Source organism: Bombus terrestris, chromosome 1, assembly GCF_910591885.1.
Source record: "Bombus terrestris chromosome 1, iyBomTerr1.2, whole genome shotgun sequence".
In the NCBI taxonomy this organism is placed as follows: domain Eukaryota; kingdom Metazoa; phylum Arthropoda; class Insecta; order Hymenoptera; family Apidae; genus Bombus; species Bombus terrestris.
In genome coordinates this window covers 5,900,272-5,925,944 of record NC_063269.1, presented here as the reverse complement: position 1 = coordinate 5,925,944, position 25,673 = coordinate 5,900,272, and the positions used below count along the sequence as shown (strand labels likewise).

The 25,673-nt window shown below is 43.2% G+C and overlaps 1 protein-coding gene across 15 annotated transcripts in view; it reads right to left on the bottom strand.

Annotated features, from left to right (window-relative positions):
- Positions 1-350: 350 nt before the first annotated feature.
- LOC100649079 (ELAV-like protein 2) overlaps positions 351-25,673 on the bottom strand; it is a 40,896-nt gene continuing 15,573 nt past the window's right edge. For 3 of the 15 annotated variants that reach the window (XM_048406566.1, XM_048406558.1, XM_048406554.1), the window contains exons 2-9: positions 14,919-15,154; positions 13,714-13,817; positions 12,909-13,062; positions 11,187-11,225; positions 9,586-9,841; positions 7,200-7,241; positions 5,045-5,047; positions 351-4,091 (exon numbers count right to left, since the gene is read on the bottom strand). In XM_048406566.1, coding sequence (XP_048262523.1) covers positions 3,767-4,091; positions 5,045-5,047; positions 7,200-7,241; positions 9,586-9,841; positions 11,187-11,225; positions 12,909-13,062; positions 13,714-13,817; positions 14,919-15,114 — 1,119 coding nt within the window. In that variant the 5' untranslated portion in view covers positions 15,115-15,154 and the 3' untranslated portion in view covers positions 351-3,766. Of the gene's footprint in view, positions 4,092-5,044; positions 5,048-7,199; positions 7,242-9,585; positions 9,842-11,186; positions 11,226-12,908; positions 13,063-13,713; positions 13,818-14,918; positions 15,155-19,143; positions 24,033-24,661; positions 24,985-25,673 lie in introns of those variants that run through there. The other 12 variants (XM_048406561.1, XM_048406550.1, XM_048406574.1 and 9 more) reach the window with 12 other exon arrangements.

The window sequence follows — 25,673 nt, the reverse complement described above, 5'->3', positions numbered from 1 at the left end:
CCTCGCAGCAAATCAACCAAGGATCATGATCGGCGCAAGAAGCATCGAAGCAACGAGGGGCGAATCGTTTCTCCTTTATCTCTGACGTCTGTAACACACGCCACTGCACGCGATGACGCCAGTTTGCTTTTTGTCAGCCGACCAGTGTATAATTTGCACTAATATCGAGATCTTGTTTGCCCCGTGGACGCGTCGATCGCGTCGTCCAACAACACCCGATCGAAAGAACCGAAGGGTGTACGCGTCACGCGCGATCGATCGGTATTCACGAGTTTTCCAAATAAATAAAATAAAATCTTAGCAGAAAGCATCTGTTGCTGAGGTTCAAATTACGTTTTTTTTTTTTTTGGGGGAGGGAGGACAGGTGCATATCGTCGTGCTCCTAGAGAGCGTATTCTCTTTCAAACGAACCGCCTGTTCCTCGCTCCCGGACTAGACACAAGAAGGTACACATAAATAGGACAACATATATATATGTGTATATATATGTGTGTGTGTGTATATATATATATATATGCTACGCTTTTTTTTCTGTCGCGTTATACTAAACCTAGGAGCTTAAGAAATTTTCGAAATTTACTCACGATTAAGTACTTACGATCCATGTTCGTTCGCGCTAGTCCCGATCACCGCTACAAGCTAGTACGTATTTAATAAAACGTAATTCGATATTCTTCTATCCAATTAGTCTTTCTTCGCTATCTAAGAAGAAGATTTGGTTTTCGGTTTTCGATAGTACATTGGGATTAGTCCCGTTCAGGGGAATTATTTCTACGGGCTAGCGCGGGCGAAACGGTTCGCTTACCTTATACATCGTACCACCTAAAACGCACCTTCTTTGAAATCGCCTGTCTGATTTGCTTACTAGTCTAAAGAAAAAGAGTTTTCTCGTTCTCTGTGTGGAGAGAGGTTCTTAACACGCGGCGCCGTTTTCTATTCACTGACGCCTCTTTGCACGTAGACTAGACACGTGTTTCCCGATGATCCGGAAATCATTCGTCGATCGTACTTCAACATCATGTCTGTATCACATATTCGTGCACCGTCGCGAAGAGTTTCTTTCGTTTAATCTTTCGTTCTTTCTTCGTTGCAAGAAAAGACACGACGCGTCCAATCTGCGTACCGTATGTATAAGTAAACCGTCTCTATGAAATATTATTTTGTACGTTGGACTTTTTTTTTCTTTCAATATTTTCGTTAAAAAAGGGAAATCGAACGTTCGTGTTTATAAAAATCGGACCATCTTCGCTGCGACGGGGAGGAAGAATCCCTTCTTTGTTCGTTTTCTCCCCGCTGCGAGCAATGTCTTTGTATGTATACGTGTACGTGTGTGTAAAGTGGGTGTGTGTTTTTTGTTAAAAAGTTGGCTGACAAAGTTCTTCTAAAACGTCCAAGTTTGTGGACGGTGCACATTCGAAGGACACTAATACGCGATGCTCGATAAAATCAGACTCTGCACTCAAGAAAGCACTTTGTACTAACTAAGATCTCTCTTATACGTACGTATTATCTATACATAAGAAAAATAAAAGAAACAAAAAAAAAAAAAAAAAAAAAAAATGAAAAAGAAAAAAACGAAAAGAAAATGAAAAATCGAATATTCTTTGGACAACCGGCAGAGAAGTACAAGAGCTCGTGACTAGCAAAAAGAAAAGATACAACACGTTGCTACGTTATCAGGAAACGTGACGTAATCCCTCGGGTCACTTTTATGACGTTTCGATCTCTCGAATTCTCGCGACATCGCATTGTAATGTATAGCACATAAGCCCTAAAATATCTTCTTAAATAGGTAATAATTATTATACTTCGTCTTTCGGTACTCGTCGAATGATGACTCGTCCTTAATTTAACTACGGATTAAGAAAGTTTAGATTCTTTAAGTACGTTTAGTCTCACTGGCTAAACAGGAGAAAGAAAAAGGGGAAATCGATCGTCTGCATTTAACAACTAGTTCTCCCGCTCTCTTTGGCGCTTGCCTCGCATCCTAAAAATCGAACGCGAGGCTTCTCACATGCATCAGTGTCATGGTTTTCACTATTGGTATTCCCGTTTCTCTTATATCCTCTGCCAGAGAGCGATTTGCCTCCTTTCGTATTTCGATCGATCTATCGATCGTCCCCGTCCCGTCCTCGATCGCGATCCGTCTGTATTGTCTCGCCACGTCCTTCTATTCTCTCTCTACTCACTCGTCTCTCCTTTCTACACCATTCCCCTACAGTCACCTACTACTACGCACTCTTTTCCATCCTCCATATGTATGTCCACCGATCCTTTCCATCGAGTTCACACGTAGTCGATCTAATCGGGAAAACACGAGGCACTGTCCCGTTTTCTTGTCCGCTTCTCTTACGTCGTGAGTTGTCAATGATTTTAGAAAAAAAAAAAAAGGAAAAAAAATCAATCAGGCCCTGCCTTTTATAAATTTTGCTCGAGTCTCACAGCCTGACGTCGTCGTGACTCTTTGGTCTAGTAAAGGGAACTTTCGTCCTTTCTTTATTTCTCTCGCCAACTCGATTTTCATGACAAGTTTTCTCCTCTATGTTTGTCGATCGATACGGTAACGTTATTATTATTATATTTAGTATTACATGGCTCGTGTATCTGCGTACATATACATAAATCGGCAATATGTATGTACAATATTCGCAAGCAGTCGCACGAGCCACGTTTGGTCGCTACGGACGTTCCTTTCTTTTCGTCCGATTTCATCTTATCGTTTATTCCGCCCAAGCCGCGGGAATGAAGCGACACAGTCGCGAATTCCGCGAGCTACCGAAGCCGACAGGACCTCGCGTTAACCTTCTGTCGTGGACGAACAGCGGGAGAAAAGAAACGAGTAACCAGAGAGGGAGAGGGTGAAGCTAAGGCGAACGAAGGAAATAAAGAAAAAGCGAAGCTTCCTCTTTACCCTTCTCTTCGTTCCTGCACACGATGTATAATTAGGAATATCAGGCGAGCGATCGCGTACCACGACCTACCTCTCTTCGTCTTCGCTGTCTGTTCATCCTCGTCTCTCTACGTCCCTCTCCCTCTCAGCCACGCGCACCTACTGCATATGCATCGCACCCTTGCTTGTACAGACACACGTATACACGCACACACACGCACGAGTATCTCTTAGCATTCTCCCCTTTCTTCCTGTTCTCTCACTCTGCTCCTGTCTTTTTTCCTTCCATCATCCCTCGGTCGAATATTCTCCAGAGAACTCAGCATCCTTCGAATATTACTCGGAATTGTACTCGTCGTCGTGGTTCTCGTAGTCGTATCTGCCCCACCGATATTTCTTCGAGGAGGCCAGAGCCCTAGTCATCTTTTCGTATTTGGACACATCGGCCAGGTAATCTTTGAACGGGTGATTCTGCTGCTGTTGATGCTGGTTATGGTAGTTCTGATTGTTATGATGGTTTGCTCCGCGATCACGACTGTTCAGGGTGTCGATCACGGAATCGACAGGGAGATGGTGGTGGTCGATCTTCTTAGTGGAAGCACAGGCAGTCGCGAGCGCTTGGACGGTCGCGGGCGTGACCACAGCCGCAGCCGCAGCCGCGGCCGCAGCAGCAGCGGTCGCTGTCGCGGCGACCACCGCGGCTGCTGCGGTCGTTGAACCGAGCACGATTTTGGTTGCGGTCGCTTGACCGATCACGGCCGCGGCTGCCGCCACAGCTGGCGTTGCTGCCACTGCTGTTCCTGCTGCTGCTGCTGCTGCCGCTGCTGCTGCCTGATGATGGTGATCGTGGTGTTGCTGGTGCTGTTGCTTGTCGTTCTACGTCGCCTTGCTCTTGTTCGTCTTGAAGCTCACTTGAAGAACCCGGTTACCGAGCGTGTAACCGTTCAAGCTCTGGATGGCGACCACCGCCTCGTCATAGTTGGTCATCGTCACGAAACCGAAGCCTTTGCACTTGTTCGTCTGCAGGTCGCGGATCACTTTGACCGATTGGACGGCGCCGAACGGACCGAATAACTGCCACAGCACGTTCTCCTCGGTCTCTGGAGCGAGGTTGTACACGAAGATACACCAGCCGGAACCGTTCATCGCGTTCCCGGGTAGCATTGAGTTCGCCAAGAGATCGCCTGCCAGCGGGCTGTACCTGAAACAGTTTAGTTGATCGTGTGAAAACGTATGCCCATCGACGACCGGTCTTGTGCTCGTGCTTTGGTCCATGGGTTTCCCTTTTTACCTCGCGCTCGCGTTACAAGGCAAGAAAAACGTTCTGCGCTCTGGCGGAGCAACGCCGTTAATCTACGCAATCCAATTGATCGGGATTGCTTTCGTTTCTGTTACACGGTACATAGTTATTTACGAAAGAAATTCTGTTCGTCGACGGCGCTACTCAACGCTGCTACCTTCTTCTTTGACTATTCGTATGGAAGAATCTCGGACAAGATTCTTTTATTACGAACAAATTTGATCGTGTACACAGAGCTACGTGGCTAGTTTGTAAACTTTAAAGTGTCTCGAACAAATGCGACTCAACTAAAAGATTTTCACAAAACACTAATTTCTCCTTCGATGTTACTATCGCAAAAGAATCGTATGAATAAATTAAGGTCGTGCAAGTAGTGCCGTACGAAATCACTCGCGTTATTTTATTCAACAAAAATATTCTACGTACAAATTAATCTGAACGGAAAGATAAACGACGTCGGTTATCCGACCAATTATCCCAACGCGAAAAACCGTCACTTACGTGGTAATTAATTTCGAATCCTTGACGGGAAAAGTAATCGTTGCGCAAGGCTGCATGCAATTGTACCGGTAAAAGCGGTCCAAATGAATAAGTCGCGTCTCGACGCTGGCTACCGGATGGAACTTTTAATTAAATAAAAAAACAAAAAAAAAGACAAGAAACAGGGAAGAACGAGAGTGATGGTGGAACGAAAGGAGCGAAAAAGCGGGAAAAATCGCGAAATAAAATAGGGAAAATTCGCATGCAAACGTTCGTTAATCGGCATGCTGAAAGTTACGAAACGACGGATGTGAAGGTGAAAACACATCGAGGCAGGACATATTTACAGAGATGTAAAAATGTAATCTACGTACCTACTTGACGTCACAAGCCGCGTTAAAACAGGGCACATCTCAGTGAGTATTCATTATAGGGTCGAGATGACAGTAATTAAGCAGGCATTCGTTACGAACGCTCGTTAGGAACCGCGTCTTTTATACGCACGCGTATGTACAACGCGATTTCGTTGGTTGGGGTGGCTTTTTCTTTAACGACACCTCGAATGAACCCCAAACTCGATTCATCGGTATCTCCCTTCTTTTTCTGCCCCCCCTACCCTCTTTTTTTAAATTCATTCATCTACATTTTATCCAGAGGATATCTTCTTCCTTTTTTATCTATTTTTTAATTGTTTGCTAGATAAATCAGTTCCTCGATATCTATGATCGAATCTAAAACCATTGATCAAGTTAGAGGTTCGATTGGATCAGGTCGCAGAACAGAGACGTTCCTTCGTGAAAGAAGAATCCACGTTTTCTTTTAACTAGCTGATACATACACACTCGTTCGACTATCGTTTAATATTCCGAGGATTGTCAGAAACGTTCGATCGAAGCGAATGTCTCTTGAACCACGGAGGCATGGATTCTCATATCGCCTATGCAAATATCAAAAGTAATATCGCAATTTATTTGATCGACGATCGATCGTTTCTAAGACTACGAAAGTCGACACATCGGTGCGTTATTTTCTAACCATAATCAAGTGCGATTCTCTTGCATTGGTGTGTGCCAACAAAAATACATATACCTATATATTTATACATATATGTATATATATATACGGTTCACGTGAGTCCACGTAATTGCTCTTTCAAAGATCGTGCGCCTAGCTTCGCTCCCAGATCTCCACCAACGATTCAGTGACACGGTGGTCTTTCAACAAATATCGCTGCTTTATATCGTCGTTGTTCTGCTATCGAATTAATTGTATTATCGGCGGATGCAAACTGAATCGTGTCTTTCGTGCATTGTTACGTTGTGCGTTCATTGCAACTTTAATTGTAATTTTTTCTTCTTCTAATTACTGACTACTCATCGTGCGCTAATTCTTATCGCTTATTCTTGCTTTCGAATAGAGGGATTGACTGTGATCGTCGGCAGAGAGGCCGAGAAATCGTAGGTGCACGATCTCGAGTCGAACACGATCGATGAAGGCAAAGAACCAAAGAAAAGAAACAGTGAAGTAGGAGAAGAAAATGCGAGCTTGTCGAGGAACGTTGATTCGAGTCTCTATTTGCAATATTTTTCTCTGTTCTTTGTTATATTCTTTCTATTTTCTCGCCAGGCATGGCGACCTGTAGTTTCGCGAGAATCTGTTTAATCTGTTTTATTCTTCTTTCGACGACGATTGAAAAATCGGTCGAAATCCGTCTGTACAGTCCTAGACTATATTACTTTTGTCAGGATACTATACAAAAGCTTGAAAGCTAGCGGGTAAAGAGGAAAAATGAAAATTCTACGGTTATTTCTAATATCGGTTAAATCAGAGTGAAACTTAGATCTGACTCGCGAAACTGAGAATAAATTTAAAGAGCCTCCGACAGAACGTAGAGATGATTTAGAAAAAACAAACGAGGTAATTGAAAAAAGAGAGTAAAGGCAAGTTTTGCTTGTTCTTCTTTTTATTTTCTTTTTTTTTTTTCTTTTTTGTCGTTCGAGTATCGAAGGAAATGAGAAACGTTATGAATTGAGATTGTACACCCGAATCGATTCGCATTCTCGAGAAAGCGCTAAGATATGCTCTGTGACGTTTGGTGGACAGAGAAGCGTTTGAAGGACAACAATTAAACGGAACGAAAGGCAACGAGAAAGAAGAGAAGAGAAAATAGAATAGTGTGAGGCGAGGGGGAAAGAGAAAAAGGCTTTAAAAATTTCATATAAAATATAAAACGTGGCCGTTTAAAAGAACGAATCATAACATTGAACGGAAATCTCTAACGATAACGATGAAGATTTTCGTTTCGATTCGATATTTGACTTATTCCGATTAAATATAATTTAACTGTATTGATAACAATTCGTAAAAATGAAATGAAAGTCGAATGAAAGATGGTGTGACCATATGAAATTTTTAACGCGGAGCGTGTGTGGAAGGTAAAAGAACGAAGCCACGCAAGAACAGAAATTAATCATCGAAAAATGAAAAACCGGGAGGGAACGTAGTGGTAGTAACGAAAAAAATACTGACCTCTGTAAGCCTTTGTTAATGGCAAGCATGGCCTTGCCAGTGCTAAAACAAAACACAAAAAGAACAACGTAAGAAGAGAGATACTCCGGGAATGAGCCAATAAAATCGGGATAAGAGTCAGTCGCTTCCTTGTGCTTCCGTTTTATCTTTTTTTTCTGGCATTTTTTTTTCTTTTTCCTCGCACGGAACTACCATCTATGGTGCCTCTCCGTTTTCTTTTCTCATCGTGGATAACGCAACAGGCAGGGAGGTAAAGATAGATTAAGAAAGAACTAGAGAAAACAAAGAGAAACAAGAGAAAAAAGAAAAAAGATTGTCAAAAAAAAAAGAAAGAAAATAAAATAGATAGAAAATGGAATTTCTCAGGGTAGCTTTCTCCCTTTTCTTCAGAGGAGAGGAGAGACAAGGAAGCGTAAAAAAAAAAAAGATTGCGGCGACGCGGCATCGATCGAAAAGGAAACGAAAAAAGTACGGAATAGAGGCAAGCGAAAAAAGCGAAGCGCATTAATCTACTTTTTCATATTTCTTTCCTTTTTGCTTCCTTTTTTTCTTCTCTTTTTTTTTTTTTTTTTTTTTACTGACACACTTCGAATCGTCGAATCTTAGTACGTGTTCGATTCGATCGATCCAACGTTACACGAGTCTTCCGTCATCAAGTTTACTCGCGTTTGACTGACATGGACAGACAGACGGACCTGAAGTACGCTCGATATCCGGTTGTTAAACAAGTTAAATGACACGATGACATGATGAGGGAAAGTCTTTATCGTCATCTTCGTTCGTTATATCATGTCTCTGAATGATAATTCTTTTCTTATTTTTTTTTATTTTTTGTGATGGCACGCGTAGTGTTTTGCAGAGGCACAGAAACGCGGAACGAAGGAGAGACGAGAATTGCTTTTTCTAGTCTCTTTTGTTATCGACGTTTCTCAACTCCATTTTAATCGAATTCGTCGTCAGCCTCGCATCCACGGTAACGCATTTCCAAGCATCACGAAACCTTCCTCGCGTTTCTACGAATGAGAAATTATTCGACAAATTTTCTGTCACACATCGTCGTTTCAATCATACCATCGTGCTAAAAAAGAATAAAATCGTTTCGACGAGCCAGCTTACCGTGGATCGCGAAGACCAAAACCAAGAAAACTTACAGAAATAACAGAACGTTTGTATGTGCCTTGCTCCTCCATGTTTCCAGAGTGGTCAAGGATCAGTCTTCTGTCTTTCATGCGCGATCAAATGCGATTTTTTTCTGGATCAATAGACTTACATCTAGGTAATTGGTAATTAACTTTAGAGACCACCTTGTACCACTCGTTCGTTGGGAAAGGGCGATTGGATAGGTGATGTTCGGAGGAATGGAATAGAAAACGATCTAAGTAATAGAAGAAATCAAGGGAATAATCGCTGGTGCTAATGATACGATGAAGAAAGGCCGGACGACGTTCTACGTGTAACTACCAGTGATTTTAATTAACACGGGTCTCGATTAGATTAAACCTCGATACACGTTGTTTCATTCCCGCGTTTCACCGTGTGTCACAGCTGATCGTGAAATATTGATATCACAACGTCGATTCTACGCTCGATTAAAAGGTTTCCAACGATTGTCCGACTGGTAGCACCTGTCTGATCTACATATTTTTCTGATGCATATTTGCTCCGATCTTTTTCGCATGAATTCTCGATCGCGTTTATTAAATTTCGAATTAAACGAAAGTGCAAAGTCGTTCGTATTGAAAATTTGACTTTTGATAACCGCGACGACCATTCTTCTTGAAAGAAAACACGTGACCATAAACTAAAATCTCGATGAGAAATGTGCACTTAAGAGACGGGCAAGATGAAACTTTGATCGCGTTGAAACATGCTCACACGTAGTCGAACATCGAATAGACGAATCTAAGATGAAAGAGAGAAAAAGAAAAGAAATGAAAAGAAAATATGAAGACGAGGTAATATATCGTATGGTAGATGAGGTGCGTAAGGAGGAGCCTGCAGTGTACTCAGGTACTTAAACGGTGAGTGCGTAAACAAAGAGAAAGAGACAGACAGCGAATCGATCGATCGATCGTTTTAAAGACTCTACGGGTCACTATCGTTGCGAGCAACTATCAAATTTAAACGTTGAGCTTTCTTCATTCATTATCAATCGATCGATGGATCACGCCGAGTATGCGCTCTATTGAACGAGACGCTAAACAAACCTAAAAAATGGAACGGAAAAAAGGAACTGAATCGGAGAAAGGAAATGAAACTGAATCAAAGTAAATGGAAATAAGGCGAAGAAGAAGAAGGTGAAGAAGAAAATAAGGTAGAAAAGAAGAAGAGAAAAAGAGTAAGAGAGAGAGATCTTTGGGTAGAGCGAGTAGAGGCGAGTAGGTACCTGGATAGTGGCGACAGTGGAATGTACCTGAAGCGGCCGGTTGGATGGTGGATCGGGCCGCCATATCGTCGGGTCGCCTGCGGTGCCAGATAGGCCAACGGCGGTATCGCCTTGTTGTTGTTACTCGGATTGTTGGCGAACTTGACGGTGATCGGCTCGGATGAGCCCTTCGGAACGGTACCGTTTAACTCTTGAATCGCCCTCTCGGCCTCGACCCGCTGGTCGAACCTTATGAAACCGACCCCTTTCGACAATCCTGTCAGTCAATCGGTTCAAGTTATTCATTAGACTATCATTCTTTCACGTTTTTATCGAACGAATAACGGATACCGAAGATATGAGAACTTTGGCAGATTCCTCGTTGACTGTTGAGTGACTATGCGTACATGCGATTCTTGACGTTACGAGAAATCTCTCGATGATTCAAGATCTTCCAACCGAACTGTCGCTACGAGTTTCGTAGGTGTCGCAAAGGCAGGGAATTCGCATTCGCTGATGAATCTGTTCGAACGATGATCGAACGATGAATTTTAAGAGATCAAGCGAAGAAAAATGCAAACTATTATTATTAAGAAAGTATTCGCGAGCTATTGCTTATATTCTATCTATAGAAATACGTAAAACATTGGAACGCAGTTTACTTGGAAAATCTTGGAATCCTCAAGAAACGCAGTAAGTAAATAACCTTCTATGAAATCCATCAGCTACAAATCGTAATTGTTTAATAGAAACATTTCAATAGCAATCCAATTCGTCGAAGAAAGTTGCCTTTGCATTAACGATACTCGGCGATTTCTAATAAATCGATCGTGAATGCCAGCGAACCTTCTTCTTGTACTTTCCACCCCGTGATCAACGACGAATTCTGTGTAGAATGCAACCAAGTGCATTCGAACGAGTGGCTCGGTGCGCACAGATTCGTTTCTTTACACCGATGTCGTGTGTTCTCGAGTGAGTCGATCATGTTTTCTCTTTGAAGCGATACCCGCGAAGCTGAATGAGTTTGGTAACGCGGCAAAAAGGAGGCGAGAAGGTGTGCGTGTGCGTGTGCGTGTGTGTGCGCGCGTGAGTTTGTGTGTGTGTCTGTGTTCGTGTGTGCCATGGATCGAGGGCACGGTCGCAAAATCATAATCATAACAAACGACAAAAAGCGTAAAGAAACAAAAATGGCGCTCGGGATTAAAAATTTTGGTCTTGTAGCTGTTGTCGCGGTCACGTGAAAAAAAGCAGCCAATGAGAAAATCAAGAGAAAGTAATATAAAATTAGAAAATTAAATAAGAGAGAACAAGAAGTCACTTATCCTCTATCGATTTCTCTTATTCTTTTGTTTCGCATGGTTGATCGTTCGATCCTCGCGAGAAATTCATTCTCTTACTTCCTGTTCTCTCCGTTGCTAATAATAGAAATTTAACTTAATCTTTTATATCGGTGGCAGTCTAAGTAATTGTTTCGCGAGACGAACGAAAACCGAAGCATACGAAGGAAAACAATAGAAGAACAATTTAAAAAAATAGAAAAAAAATTGACTGAAAAACGGCTGCTTTTGTTTGAGCTTCGACGTAATGAGGGAAAAGAAAAAAGAGTTGTATGAGTTACGTACCGGGCAAATAGTCTCCGCCGCCGGTCACAAACTGTCGTACTAAACAGAAACGGAAAAAATCATATCACGTTAAAAGTCAACTGGCAGCATACACGATTCGCTCGCCCCTGATTCGTCTAGGTGGGAGGGTATGTAATAACAAATAACCGGAAGAAAGAATAAAAATTGACGAGAATAAAAGAAAGAAGAAAATAAGAAAAGAAAGTAGTAGAAAGAAAACAAAGGGAGAACGCTTTTTTCTCGAAAAGTATTGAATCTCGTGATCTTGAAATCATGATGAATTCAAATTGGAAAAAAGGAACAAATAAACAGAGCATGAGGTTTCAAATGGATTCAACACTAGGCACAGAGAAAAAAGACGTTCGATCTGGAAAGAAATTTCGACAACGTTGCTCGTATGATATTCACTCTTTCATGATGTCGAATAATCAAAATAATCGGTGTCTGAAGAAACAATAAATCAAAATTGGTCGCAATGAGATGAATAAGGGGCGAGCGATCATTCTGTTAGATGTTTTACGCCTAAAAATTTCTTCGTCCTTAAGTATGTAAAGAAGTCTCGTTTTTGTTTGCTTTCTGTTCAAACAGTACTCGAAGATAAACTGAAAAATGCAAAGAAACGAAACGCAACAACAATGAAGAAAAGAAAAGAAAAGAAAGGAAAAGAAAAAAAACAGAAATTGATCGTTCGAATCGAGGATCGCACTGGGGAACGAGTGTAATACAAGCAAGCCAGGAACGAAGGAAGAAACAGAGGTGGATTCCACGTACGATACGTATCCTAATACCAGTGTCGTAATAAGAAAATAAATAAAATTATAAAGCTATAACGGTAGAACACCAAAAATTAATGACACAGTACGAAATACAGGAACCAAAAGAAGGAACCAAAAAAGAAAAAGACAGAAACAAAAACAGAACTGATTAATCGTGCGAACGAATCGTGGTAACGAATGTATCAAAATGAAAGGTAACAACTCACAATCAGAGGAACTAACAACGAAAAACGCCAATATGGATATAAAAGAAATGTAACGGTACAGGGTGGTTAGGCCATGAGGCTGTGCGTGAAACTGGGGATGCAAATAGAATGCACTGCTAACAAAAAAGTAAGCTGAGAACGTAAATAACAATAACGAGCGAAAAAAAGACAAAAGAGTATGGAATCAAAAACGAAAATTTGCGATCGTGTGTCCTCTCGAATGATCTCGAATACAAAGTGTTCTTTGTTACTAGCTAAAGAGAAAAATGGACGAGAGAAAAAGAAAGGAAGAAAGTAGCAATCGTTAAACAGATCGGAATGAAAGATGCGTAAACGAGATCACGCAGCTCCGAGACGACATCGACCAACGAAAAGTGTATACAGCGTTCTCGTTCGCTGTCTAAAATTTAATTGAAATATTCGTCACTCGTTCACAACGATCGTGTTCGTTCTCGCTCTGATTGCAGGCGCACCGATCCACCCCACAATACGACTAAAACCCCATGGCCTACTTTTTATAATTCTTCGTCAAATTGTTCACCAAGCTTCCTAACGAATCTCCTAATTGAACGGGCGCGAGTCTGATTCGCGCGGTCTCAATCTACTTTGCTCTTCGAACAAAGCGAAGGGAAACAGCATTTTTCCCTTAAAGCTGCCGAATTCCATGGCCTTCCACAGGGCTGATTACATTCTACTGGCCGATACGATCCTCGTCAGTTGTCAGGTAATTAACAACTTACCGGTGATGTTGTCGCAAAGTATCCGCGATGTGATGATTCTGCCATATGGGTTGAACAGATTCTCCAGGTCTTGTTGCGTCATGTTCTTCGGCAAACCGCTCACGTACAGGTTTGCCCCTTTGATCGCCTCGCTGCTCGGTCTCGCGTACGATACCTGCCAAGGTGAACACTCGTTAATTATACCAACCGATAAAAAAGTAACGCGAGTCAGAATTAGAAAAGTTTGTAGGTAGATGCGTTATACGTGACTCGGAAGGAACTAGAGATAGGAGACACTCTACTTCAATCTTCTTTTTTCAGTGGATTAACATCATGTACGTGGTACGTGAGCGGAACAATTTTATCTGTTCTGGTGGAGTTAATAAATAGCAGATGCGATAGTGTCTTTGAATTCACGCCAGCCTATTTCCATCATCGCCACACCGTCTAATATCATGAATAATCTCGTTCGTATAACATATTTCAAATAATTAGCCTTGACAAAATAATGACTCCAAAGCGTGGCTTCGCGAGAAAACGCAATAACGACAAGCTATTACAGATTTTCGCGAGCCTTTTGTTCCCGAGTTGTGGCTAATTTATTTCTGGCCAAACTATGTAAATGCGTTAATGAAAGGCTCCGTTAGACTGGGATTAAAAGTAGACTCGAGTTCGTGATAGCATATAACCCGTGTAGTGCGTATAAATCAGATCATTCGTGGGAACTTTAGCTCGCAAGTCAAGTATTTAATTCCAAATATATATCTAAGGAAATCCTAATAAATAGATAGTTTGGTATGTCTAGAGGTATTTAAGGAGAACGAACCTTGATCGTTTTGTTTTGCAGACGAAGACCGTTGAGCGTGTTTATCGCTTTCTCAGCATCCTCAGGCCGGTGATAGTTAACAAAACCGTAACCTAAACTCTGACCTGTAACAGAAAATAAACCATCATATTAGACTATCGGACACTTAAAAAACGATAGATACGCGTAGATCGATATTTCCGCCTTTTACGATTATTCAAACGTATGATTTAAAGAAAACGCAGAGCTCGCGTACAGTAAACGTGTGTTCGTTCATTGAGTAAACGAGTACGTGACAGCGACGAGTGTTTTTGAAAAACAGGAAACGCAGGCGGTGCAATACGGCCCTGAGAGATCGCGGCGAGGTCGAATATAAAGCGGCAGAGGCTCGAACCAAACGACGCCCCCGCTACTCCGACGCCCGAAATAGCGTCGCGACGTCCACGCACGTGCTCTCCACTAACGCACGGAATTCAGAGACGGGAGTACGCCAGGCGAAATTACGCTGGATTACGCGCACTCGAACGTGCACGGTCAGTCAGCGCAGCGGAAAAATTCGTCGACCAAGATAACGGAAACACGACGTTGCGTAATCGTTCCTTTATTCCTCGGTGAGCTTGCCGAGATTATCGATAAAAATTCGATGGGTTCTTCGACGATGAAAACGTGTGGTGTAGCTCTTCCTCTTCGTACGATTGTTCGAAGGAAAGGAGAACTCTGACTGATTGTTGGTACTTTAAAGAAATATCGTCTGGAGTGACATTACGAGTGTTTAGTATCATGATAAAAATGTAGGAAATCAATGGGCACGTGATGTTTGAAATCGCGATATTTGTATTATTCAACTTGTGACCTAATGATTTATACTGTGTACCGTAGTTGTATCGCGTCTTTACGAGATTGTATTCGATTTGAAAAGGCTTTCAAAGGGGACTGATACAAAATAAACAGGCGCAGACGAATCGATGCCGAATACTCGACCAAGACTAAACACCGTCCCTCGGTAACGTCTAGAAATCGATAAACAAGTGTAGAAAGACGTAACTTCTTCTTATGTTGAACGTTTATCCGTACTATCGTAATAGTAAGTTTCCGCTAAAATTATCACAACAATGAGCAATTGTCTGTTATTCCATCGAACTGGAACAAGGAATTTTCACCAAGTTTCTCAATAACGATCGTTTAGCATCGACCGTGATAACGGATGCAGTGGAAGTTTAACTTACCGGTGAGTTTATCGCGAATCAACTTGCAGCTCTCCACCTCGCCTATGCTCGCAAAGAGGGATCGAATCTCATCCTGTGTCATGCTCTGTGGCAAATAATTTACAATGAGATTCGTCTTGGACTCTTCCTGCGAGGCCTGCCCGAGGGTGGATCCACCATTTTGTTGCACGACTGTGTCCATTCCGTTCGCCATCATTGCAGTCTTCTACCGAGTTCTCTCTAACTACGTACGAAATCTGAAACAAGAAAGCGTCCTTTTATCGTTACGCAACGAATAGCTGATACCTTTCTTTTCAGCTTCTATGTATTTTGCTAAAATAATTTCGTCCTCTATCTCTCGGTACTCTCTTGGGTCAGCATCGATAATGTCAATCGTCTGGCGTCTACCGATCGACGATACCTTCTAAAGCTCTTTATTACAATGCAATCGATCACCTTATTGTTTATTTATCGTGTAAGGAAACAAGTGTGTCATTGGGAACTCGAGAGACAGACAGTGATACTCAACCATTGAAACGTTGTTCGAATATTTTGTAAAATTACAACGATAGATTCCCGGTTTCCATTTGACTACCCGCGGACACTGAATTTCGCATGTACATTTTTTTATTGAAATAATTATCCCAACGATAATATTGATATCTCGCTAGGGGCTTCTCGATAAATTCAACTAACATGTCAAAGTTAGGTTATCGAGGCAACGAGGAAGAACACAGGAAGAAACAGACAAGTATAAACACAGGCTGTCGTTGGAATTTTGAAGGACGTAAAAACGCCTGCTAATCAACACGCTGTAAATGATGCATAAGCTTCTTGCGGCACTGACAATACAAATTCGAAGAGACATAGGTCTTTGCTCATATTAGGTATTTACATGGTAACAAGCATATTTTCGCTAATGAAAACAAAGCATTATAAACAGTTCTTAATACATATATACGAATTGTTCGAATCGATTCGCTTACGACGAAGAATTTTTTTAAGCATTTGAAAAAGGGTTTTTCCTTTTTTTTCTCTATTTTTTTTCTTTTTTTTTTTAATTTTTTTTTTCGACACGCTATAACGACACGCAAGGATCATTATCTTTCTCGTAGATTAAATTAAAAGCAACTGGAAAAGATAAGACGCGTGGCACGGTCACGGGCAACTTACGAAAATTCATGGTTCACGCAACTGGATGCTGACGTAATCTGACAATGACTTTCAAAACACAGCGTGAAAAGAACAGGCGGAGGTGGTGGTTGGTAGGGACGAGGGTAAGGTCCAATAGAAACGCGGATAATTTAAAGGGGCGACGACCCCCCTTTCTGGTTTAAAGGGCTCGCCTCCCTCGTACCTTCCCCTTCCGCCCTTCCAACCAAACCACCGAACTCGATGCGTTTACAGGGTGTCCAATATCAATCGTACGTCTACCATTCCATTCCCTTTTAAAATTTTGTACATCTTTTTCCCGATTAAACTTCATTATATACCAAATTCTTTCTTCTAATACAACAAATATGATATTTTTAACAAATGTCTAATCAAACGTAACGAAAATGCCGTGGGAACTTAAAAAATGAATAGACGTAGAAACTTAACGTTTAATATTTTCTAGTTCAAAAGGTGCAATGATCTCGTCGAACGATCGTCTATCGATTCCTATTCCAACGTACACGTAAGAAGAATTAAGTAATTTTGATCGAAACACCCGGTATGTGGTCGCACACGCCTCGAGCGAAAGAGACAGAAAGCGAACAAAATAAAAGGAGGAAAAAAAAGGGAAAGAGAGAAAGGGGAATTATACGCGATGGCCGTAGGGTGCCGATGGTGTTCATGGTTAAGGCGAATACACACAGCTGCCACGACATGTATGTATATCAGACCCGGCACGAGCTATCGATGGTGTACATTTTAATTCTCTCTTTCCCTTCCGCCTCCTAGCCTCTGTCAGTCGTTCAACGTAGTCATCAGCTGTCCTTGGAGCCACCCCACGCTGGGAGCCTCTGTGTCTCATGACTGTGGTCACCCCAATCGAACTGACCACGTTCTCTCATGAGATATCTTTTATTATATGTATAGGATAGATAGCTTTTATCGTATGCATCGAATAATGTGCCGTATCAAACACGAGACATGGGAAAGAATAAACTACAACGGCGGACGCCTGTGTTAATTCAAATTTTCTATTCGAAACGCATCGGACATAGCTTTCCGTGTTACGGTTACAGGGTGTCAAAGACCTCCTGGGAGCCTTTCGAAAGGTTTCCAACAACATTTCCTATTAGGGGAATCGAATCCTCTTGAAGGAAAGAAGCCTAACTCAGGACGAACGTTCCACGAAATTTTAAATCCACGAAACCTATATCGCTACGCTCGTGACTAGTAATTTTACAGAAACCTTATACCAGAAAATTATAAGACTCCAAGAGTCCGCCTATAAATATCACGGTCTCTAATTTTCCAAAAAGATATAACACCGCGTCAGTGGTCGTCGACGCGTTAAGAATAGCAAAACTTTTAGTAGAAGCAAAAGATTGTTCGAAGATAATCCGTAGACTGTTGTGTGTATGGCACAGAATGAACCCCTTCGAAAAGTGTCGACGGTATTCTTCAACAGATTGCTCGGTGGGCTTGATGGTGTTTACGAACGAGGCGAGGAAAAAGGCGCGCTCAGCAGTCGGAGAAAATGTCGGAGCCAGCAGTTATCGTAGCCCCGCATCTTCCGTAGTTATCGATCCACGTTCTCTCTGTCTCTGTTACTCCGATGGCCGGCATCGCGATATTTTAGGACGGCAGAATGGAAGCCGAGAAACCCCATTGTCGGACAAGAAGAACGCATCGAAAAAGTATCGTTCGCCGGTGACTTCGAAACGCGACTCCTGTGCCACCGTCATTATCCGACGACAATGGACGTTATGCATGGATGCATGTACGCATATACGCGCAACCTGGGGTTGTCCGCGGCACAATGCGGAAAGCCACCCCCTTTTGCCAGACTGGGCCTCGCAGAAGTCGATCTCCGTTTACGATCGTCTCTCGGGGAATCGTTCAGCGACAGATAGCCTTTCACGTTTCTTTATCGCTTTTAATTTTAACTCGCAGGTGTTTAAGTATCGTACATCGAATCTAATTTTTTTAAAGACAGAGATTACGAAACGAGATTGAAAATTACGATACCTGTGATTACGATTTCATGTACTTTGTAAAGCGCTTAACGATATGGAAAAATTATGCGAAGTATTACGAGTAATCTCTACTTAATGATCCTCGGTGTAATGAACTGCAATTGAAATTAGAGTTCGTACGAAACTTTGCTAAGAGTATAACCTGTTTTTATTACCTTGAAACTATAGTCTGTCATTTATAATTCGATGTTATAAATTAAGGAATTAATATACTGTACAAGTTATAAATAATGCAGCTAACAGAGCTAACGAAGAAGCGAGGATTCAGTATCCTTGAGGGGAGGATATCCGGAGATTTCCTCGAAGACAATCTAAATTTCGAACGAAGGTAGCAGGTGGGTCTTGCAGGGGGTTAAAGTTCGATTTTCACGTACGCTTGGCAGATACGATCTTCAGCCGGTGGCCAGGTGGCCATGGCGACGGATCGTGAAAATCGCGTGGCCGGGACCGATCAATACGAGCGCGACTCCTCGGTCCCTGCCTCGCTGGTTCACCCCTCCCTCACCCTTCCTTCTATCTTTCTCGCTCGGTCGTGGTTCGGGAGTTGTCTCCCTCTTTCTCGCTTTCTGTGGTGCGCGCACGAGACCCCTTCCTCTCGCTACAATTCCAAGGGAATCCCCTCCCGCGCTCGCTGACGCCCCTTTCCGCGCGAGAAAGCACACACGCACGCACGCATGTACACGCGAGCCATGCAAAAACGCAGTAGCTCGTCCTGCTATCGGAAAGGAATATGTAGCAGCGGCACACAGCAGAGGGGAAAAGGGTAAAGGCAAGTGGCGGTCATGAGGATGATGGTGGGGCCGAAGCGGCGGACGGGTGGCGTGTAGAAAGAACGACGACGACGAAAGCATGCAGAAAGCAAAGGGTGAGAATGAGAATGTGCCACGAAACTCGCAAGGCACGTGCTCCGAAACCCCTCGAAGAACGAGCTGCTGCACACGCAGCATCCAGCGTATCTCTCACTGACAATGAGATATTCGCGATTAAAGTGGATGGAAGACAAATGAAAATCGGGAAACCCGAGAAAGCGAAGAGAACGAATCTTCAACCCGGCTTACCTGTTTCCACGGTCTTTTCAGGATCCACACCTTTCTATCTTTACGATCGATGCACGCGTAAGCACACGACACACATCCACACAGAAACACAGAAAACACTTTTCTTTATTTTTTCGAGACGCGACACTCTCCGTACTATTTTTTTCCTCTCCGTCTCTCGACGTTTATTCCCTTTTCTCTTCCGAAAGCTCTTTTCGGTCGCACGCGAAACCGAGCAACGTGCAACTGGCCCGTGCTACGCGACTACTCTCGTGGTGCTGATCGATGTATCGCGCCGGTCCCTGGTCTTCTCTCTAACTCTCTCTCTTTACGTGCACCTACTATCACGCTCTCGCACCGCCGCCCGGAACAGAAGGGGAAATCAATGAAAGAAAAGTACGACGCGAGCGCTCGTAAATCGGCATTTATGCTCGCCTCCTGGTCGACGGTCCCTCGGTTTCACTTTGACGAGCACATACGTGTGAGTGTACGTGTATGTGTACGAGCGGCTCTGCCGAAAATTAGTCGCGTTCGATATCGTCGTAAAACGGGATCACCAAATTTCGTATTCGTCGATCGTGATAAAGAAAACGAGGGTTCGGAGGTATACGGTGGGTATGATGTAAACGTACGTGTGTATATGTGCGCGTGCGCGTATCTGTGTATGTATGTGTGTAAAAAAAATAGAATACGATATACGTGTGTATGTATATGCGTGTATATGTGAATGTGTAGAGGGTTACGCGAGACTAGAAATTAAAGCGTTAAACACTATACTAAGGAAACGGAAATAACGATACAACACGGGCGGAGGCTGCCTAGAGACTGGACACGCCAGTCGCGTTCAAGCGGCTTGCACAGCTCGGCGAGCTCGTTCGGTCAACGTCGGCTTGATTCGGTAGCGATCGCGCACCCTCGGCTAAGCTCGTCGCCAGCCCACTATGAACCCCTCGTTTTATTACGTATCTCCTCCTACCGACTCGCGCGTACGCTGCGAGGGGTTGCCGATCGAACTAATAAGAGACGTATGCGCGTTCTTAAATAAACTGTGACCTCCCATCGCCGATCGAACTCTCTGGCCCCTCTAAACATCCTTTTTTTTCACCCCGTCTAGTTTTGCCAAATTTCGAATTTCCACGCTGTATCACGGCATTTAAATTATTTGCAAAGTAAAGCTATAAATCTTTCACGGTTCGCTCTTGAACGCTTACAATCTCGAGAGTCGAGTAGCGCGTCACGATTTTTGTTTATTCTGTCGTTCGGTTTAAAAGTAACACCTGTCACTTTATTTCAATCGCGTCCTGTTAACAAGAGAGTCGACAAAGTACAGACAGTTCACATACAATATTTCAATGTCCCCTCGAGATGTTTGCAGGGGTTTGTTCGTTAGGAAATGTTTGCAACATGGCTCCCCGACATTACGAGGCAGAAGGTATACCGCCCTCCTCCAGCCTCCCTCACCCTGCTTGCATCACCCCTTGCATCAGATCATGACCACCCCTTCACGGATTTTGACCCCCGTCGTCTCGGTGCGCTATCGCGTCGATACAAGAGTGCTTTTACCCCTTACGAGGCCGCACTCGATCGGTAGTGAACTCGAAACCATGAATTACATCGTCGAAACTCGCTGGTGGCCATTTGCCAAAGACCATGAAATTGAATCTTTCGAGGAGAACCGACAAGAAAAAAAAAAAAAGAAAAATCCACGTCCGACAAAACACTACAACTCGTGCGAGAGTCAAAGTCAACGAGGTGAAAAATCTCAAGGATAAAGTCGACGTACTCGGGGAACCTTCTGCCTGATTATCCCACTCCAATTGCTTTACTTTGATTCATCGATCGTCGCTTCCTACGTACGCACTTTCTGCTCGATTTATTTAGAGTTTTGCCGTTTTAGATTTTTGGCATTGTTTTCATCCTTTCCGCTATGAATATTCCAAAAGCGATGCAAGTGGCTGGCCACGAACGCGGGAAAGTAACGAGGAAGAATCCCTGACCTTACCCTGGCTTTATCTCCGCAGATCGAGCGAGGCCAGTCTCGAAAATGACAGTAGGCCAAAATTATGCAGCGCTGACGAAACAAGCCGAGCAACACTTGGCGGTCGTGCCAATAACCGCAAGTTCGTGTTTTCGGAAATTCATTTCCGTTATATTACGTCACTGCGCCAAACGAATCAAACTATTTTGCGAGGACTTCCTGGACACGCATCTGTTTGATGCATCCTCGCCTTGAATCATTTTTAAAGCTATTGCACAAACTTACGAAAATTTAATGGCGATTATTCGCCAGTCTTTTTATAAATGTCCGAGAGGTCTCTGCACTTTGCAGCCGGTTAGAAAGAACAGCGAATTGACTCGAAAAAACTCGAGTTACGTTAACCGTTGAATGCTCCAAAAGCACGAGTAATCGGCACACAGCTCGTCGGTGCATGCACCAACTGTCCACCAACCATCCACCACTGAAATTATAAATACATCCACGTATAAACACTATAAATATACACGATGAAGGTATACGGAAAAGCCTGTCTTGACCTCATATCTATGCACTGGAACGACGATAAGCCGTATCATCAATCTACTCGGATTTTTTGATATAATTAGGAACAGCGAAAACATCTTGCCTTCATAACGAAAGTACAATTTATACTTTACATCGCTGCCTCTAGCAATTTCTCGTTTACAATCACTATCGAGAAACGATCTTTATATTCTCTGGCCTTAACGAATTAAACAAAGAAACGATTTTTTCGATTGACTTCCTGCTTTCGTTGGGACACGAACGATTGACCAGGTTCTTTGCATATTACGTACATGACCGGACCTAACGTTGGCGAAAGAAAGAGAAAGAGGGAGCAAGTCGGTATTGTCTAGCCGCATGAGAAAAGAGGGAACGAAACTGGGACCGGGGTACGGGACTTGCAACAGATGCGAAACGGTATGCAGAAAAAAATAGGGACACGTAGTGGACGCATATGCGAACGCGTTCCATTATGTTCGGTGGCTTTAAAACCGGCCACACGGTGCGACAGGAAGTTGTCACCGCATTACCGTTGGAATTATGAAAGTTTGCCGGCCTCTGATCGCCTTAGCGACAACCAACGGTGAAACAATATTCTGGTCGTTGAACCAAGAGGGAAATTTGTCCTTATTAATGTCTAAAATGGCTTTTTATTCGCTCGTACCACCGGTAGTTTCGATTTGCGCGTAATGTTTTACGAACGTTTCGATAAAGAAACGCGTTACATGCAGTTTTCAGCGAGAAAGATTTAATATCCTCCTGTAAAAGAGATCAAAAGCATTTGGAAGAAACATAGATCGTGAATCGTTCGTAGGTACGTGGTTGACAAACGTGAATGAAACAACCCTGTTCTTTCGTTTGGTTATGATCCAGCTGTCGAAGTCTACGTTTTTGGGGTTTGGCCCCACCTTCGTCATCGATCCGCCGATACGGTCGTGTACGAGCATAATTCTACTCAGCTCCACCACGGGAGCAGTAATTCCGTCCGTGAAGTTTTTCTAGGGTCACTGAACTCCCGGTGAGATTCGTCGATAATCCACCAACTTTCCTATTTCTCGACCTATAGGCATTCCGTACGGAATAAGTTCGATGCGTGACGAAAACAACTGAAATACGGCAATGAAAGTAACGGAAAGAGCAACGGTAAACGTTGATAAAAATAGTTCCCTAAATACAAAGTTAAATATGCGAGGGGATAAATAATTATAAAGGACGCATAAATAATTCTCAACGACCAAGAGAACGTTTCACCTCTGCTATAGTCGATGGATATACATATTCTGCGTCAGAGGGTCGAACGTTGGTATTATGGTTGAAAACGATAGAAGAGGGATGACGATTTTAACGAGCATCTGCACGAAACAGACGAGTCGACCCCACCTAGGGAAACAGAGGCCGAATGTGGTGAATCGATCAAGCGAGCATGTAATCGCTGTGCTAATTAAGGTGCGATCGATCGATTCGTTGGTGGTCGCGCTTCGGCGTCGCTTCTCCCGCCGTCGTTTCAACGCAATTGCACGCGTCGATCCGTGAATCGTTTCTCTCTCACGAGGCAATGATCGTATCACAGAGTACCCAGGGAAACCTTACTACTCTCCTCGAAGACCACAAAGAGTGATTACGTAAAGTAAACAAATGCTCGTGAAGAGAAAAGAAGCGTCCGGTCATAGCCGGATGATCGAAAAATTCTTTTCGCCTACGATGGTACGCGCCATGGTTTTCATACGTCGTACTGATTAAACGAAGAAAAAGCTATCGGTGCTACCTATGTCATTAACTTAAGCGTCATCGATGTCACGGATGGATGTAAAGCAATGGAAATGAAACGAGGCGGTTAATGAAATTCGACGCTGCAACTCCGTTCAGAGTCTCAGAGAGACTTCAAAGATAGCGATAGAAATAAGTAACATCAAACGAGACAGAACAATTTTCACGGCACCACTCACGTCGAGACCATCGTTTATTCAAAGACCTAGGGTGATGTTTAATAGGAGAGCCACGTTGACTACCTCCATTCCCTATATTGCCGTCGTTTTCGTCCTCGATAACTCGTTAGCAGAATTAGCATAGCTCTGTTTAAACTCGAACGAAGTTTCGATAGATTGCCGCGGTGCGTGGGTACACGCATCCGCAAGGGTGGCGTTGGCAGGATGCTCGGCGTTGTCAACGTTAATACCGTATAAATCTCGGGAAGGGGACGGCGCGTGTGTGACGCGTACGATGCAATCATATTACGTATGATGGACGAAGAGTCGCGAATAGAACGGAGGAAAATCGAGAGAAAAAGAATGACGAATGGACGGAGGGAGAAGAGGCGAGAGAAACAGGGTGAGACAGAGAGGTAGAGAAGCTCCATTGATTGGTTGGTGGTACGGTGGAACGTTGCAGTTGCCCTGGGGGTATATGAACCCCGGCACGGCACTCTCTCTCTCTCTCTCTCTCTTCTCGCTCTTCCACCCTCCTTCCTATAGTTTACCCTCGCTACGATTTTACCCCACGGCAAAACGCAGGCGCGTCACATGGACCCAGAAACGATCAATACGAGCTTCCCCAACTAGACCTAGTCTCTCTCCCACTTGCCGCTTTTCTATCCTTCTTTCACAACCATTCGACTCTATCATCCTCCTACTAGGTTCGCAACCCTCGGTCAATCTTTGATATCGTGTTGTTCGCCTGGGAATTTTCATAGAAAAAGACCCGAAAGAAGAGAAGTAACGTACGATGCTTAGACGTTAGAGGAGTCTATGTCTCTTAGCTTCTTCCTTTCTTCGCTCGGTATTTTCATCTTACGTTTCGTTAGAACAATCTGGTTCAGAAATGAAATAGTCTGACGGATCGAAACGAGCGAAATGAAGAAATAAAAGATGGCGAAATTGTAATTTCTCTGGCACAAAAAGGCGGAACGGAAATCGTTGCGGTGAAACATAGGAAAACGGAAGGAAGCGATACTGTAAGATCGTGTTCGCTGAAAACGTTCATTGGCACACTATCTAACACCCCTTTATCCCTCTCACGCACCATTGTGATCGAGGCCATCGCGGACGGAAGCGTCCCTCTCGAGACTTCCTGCTTGTCCTCGACGAGGACCCGCAGTGCCAGTTGCTCCATCCTGGATCTGCTTGATCCTTCATGCACACTCTCGCCGTTTTCCATCATCTTGTTACCGAACATATTCAACATATTCGATCGACCGTGTTTTTCGAGACCGTATTTCTCTCTCGTTTTCAGTTTCTCGTCTTTCTTTTTTTCCTCGTTTAATTATGACTTTTTTTTTCTTTCGATTCTTTTTTTTCCGTTTGCTCTTTCGCCGGTTGCTCCGCAAGTGGGAAGAAGGATTCGAACTGAAAGTTGGCCGGAGAACCGTGGGTTTGGAGTCTGCGTTCGCGTTCTCCTGGCCACGTTGCTTTCGGCTGCCACGCCCAAACTTCTCTATCCCGCGATACTGCGCCGTAGAAAAACGTCAGTTGTTGCGCGCCGATATTTTCACCGTGTTCCACGGATAGAAATACTTTTTAAATCGTGCTTATCGTAAGTGAGAATTCACGCCCAATGTCAATCGATTGCTATGACGAATTAACATTTCAATTCTTTTTACACCAAGATCGGTATCTATTTTTTTGTTTTTCTCTAATGGGATAACGATAAATTTAAATCAATTTGAATTTGAAATGAAGCTGAAACGAATTCAACAAAATTTGAAATATGTTTCTACGAAGCAATGAGGGGAAAATGATCCCCGTAATCGGCCAAGAGAACGCGAGAAAAATAAGTTCGATAAAGGAGAATGATCATGGCTGCCGGAAGGATCCTTCGTTTGGTCCTGTATAAAGGATGTTCCGGCAAAGGGTTTACAAACATATATTATAATGATCGGCACCTGATAGCGCGCTATCAAAACACATAGATCGATATACATAGAGATCGATAATAATGTTTGCAATTATAACGGTAATAATAACAACAATAATAACAAGATAAGAATAGAACAATAATAATAATTCGAAGGTCAGAATCACAGAAGCAACAAAAG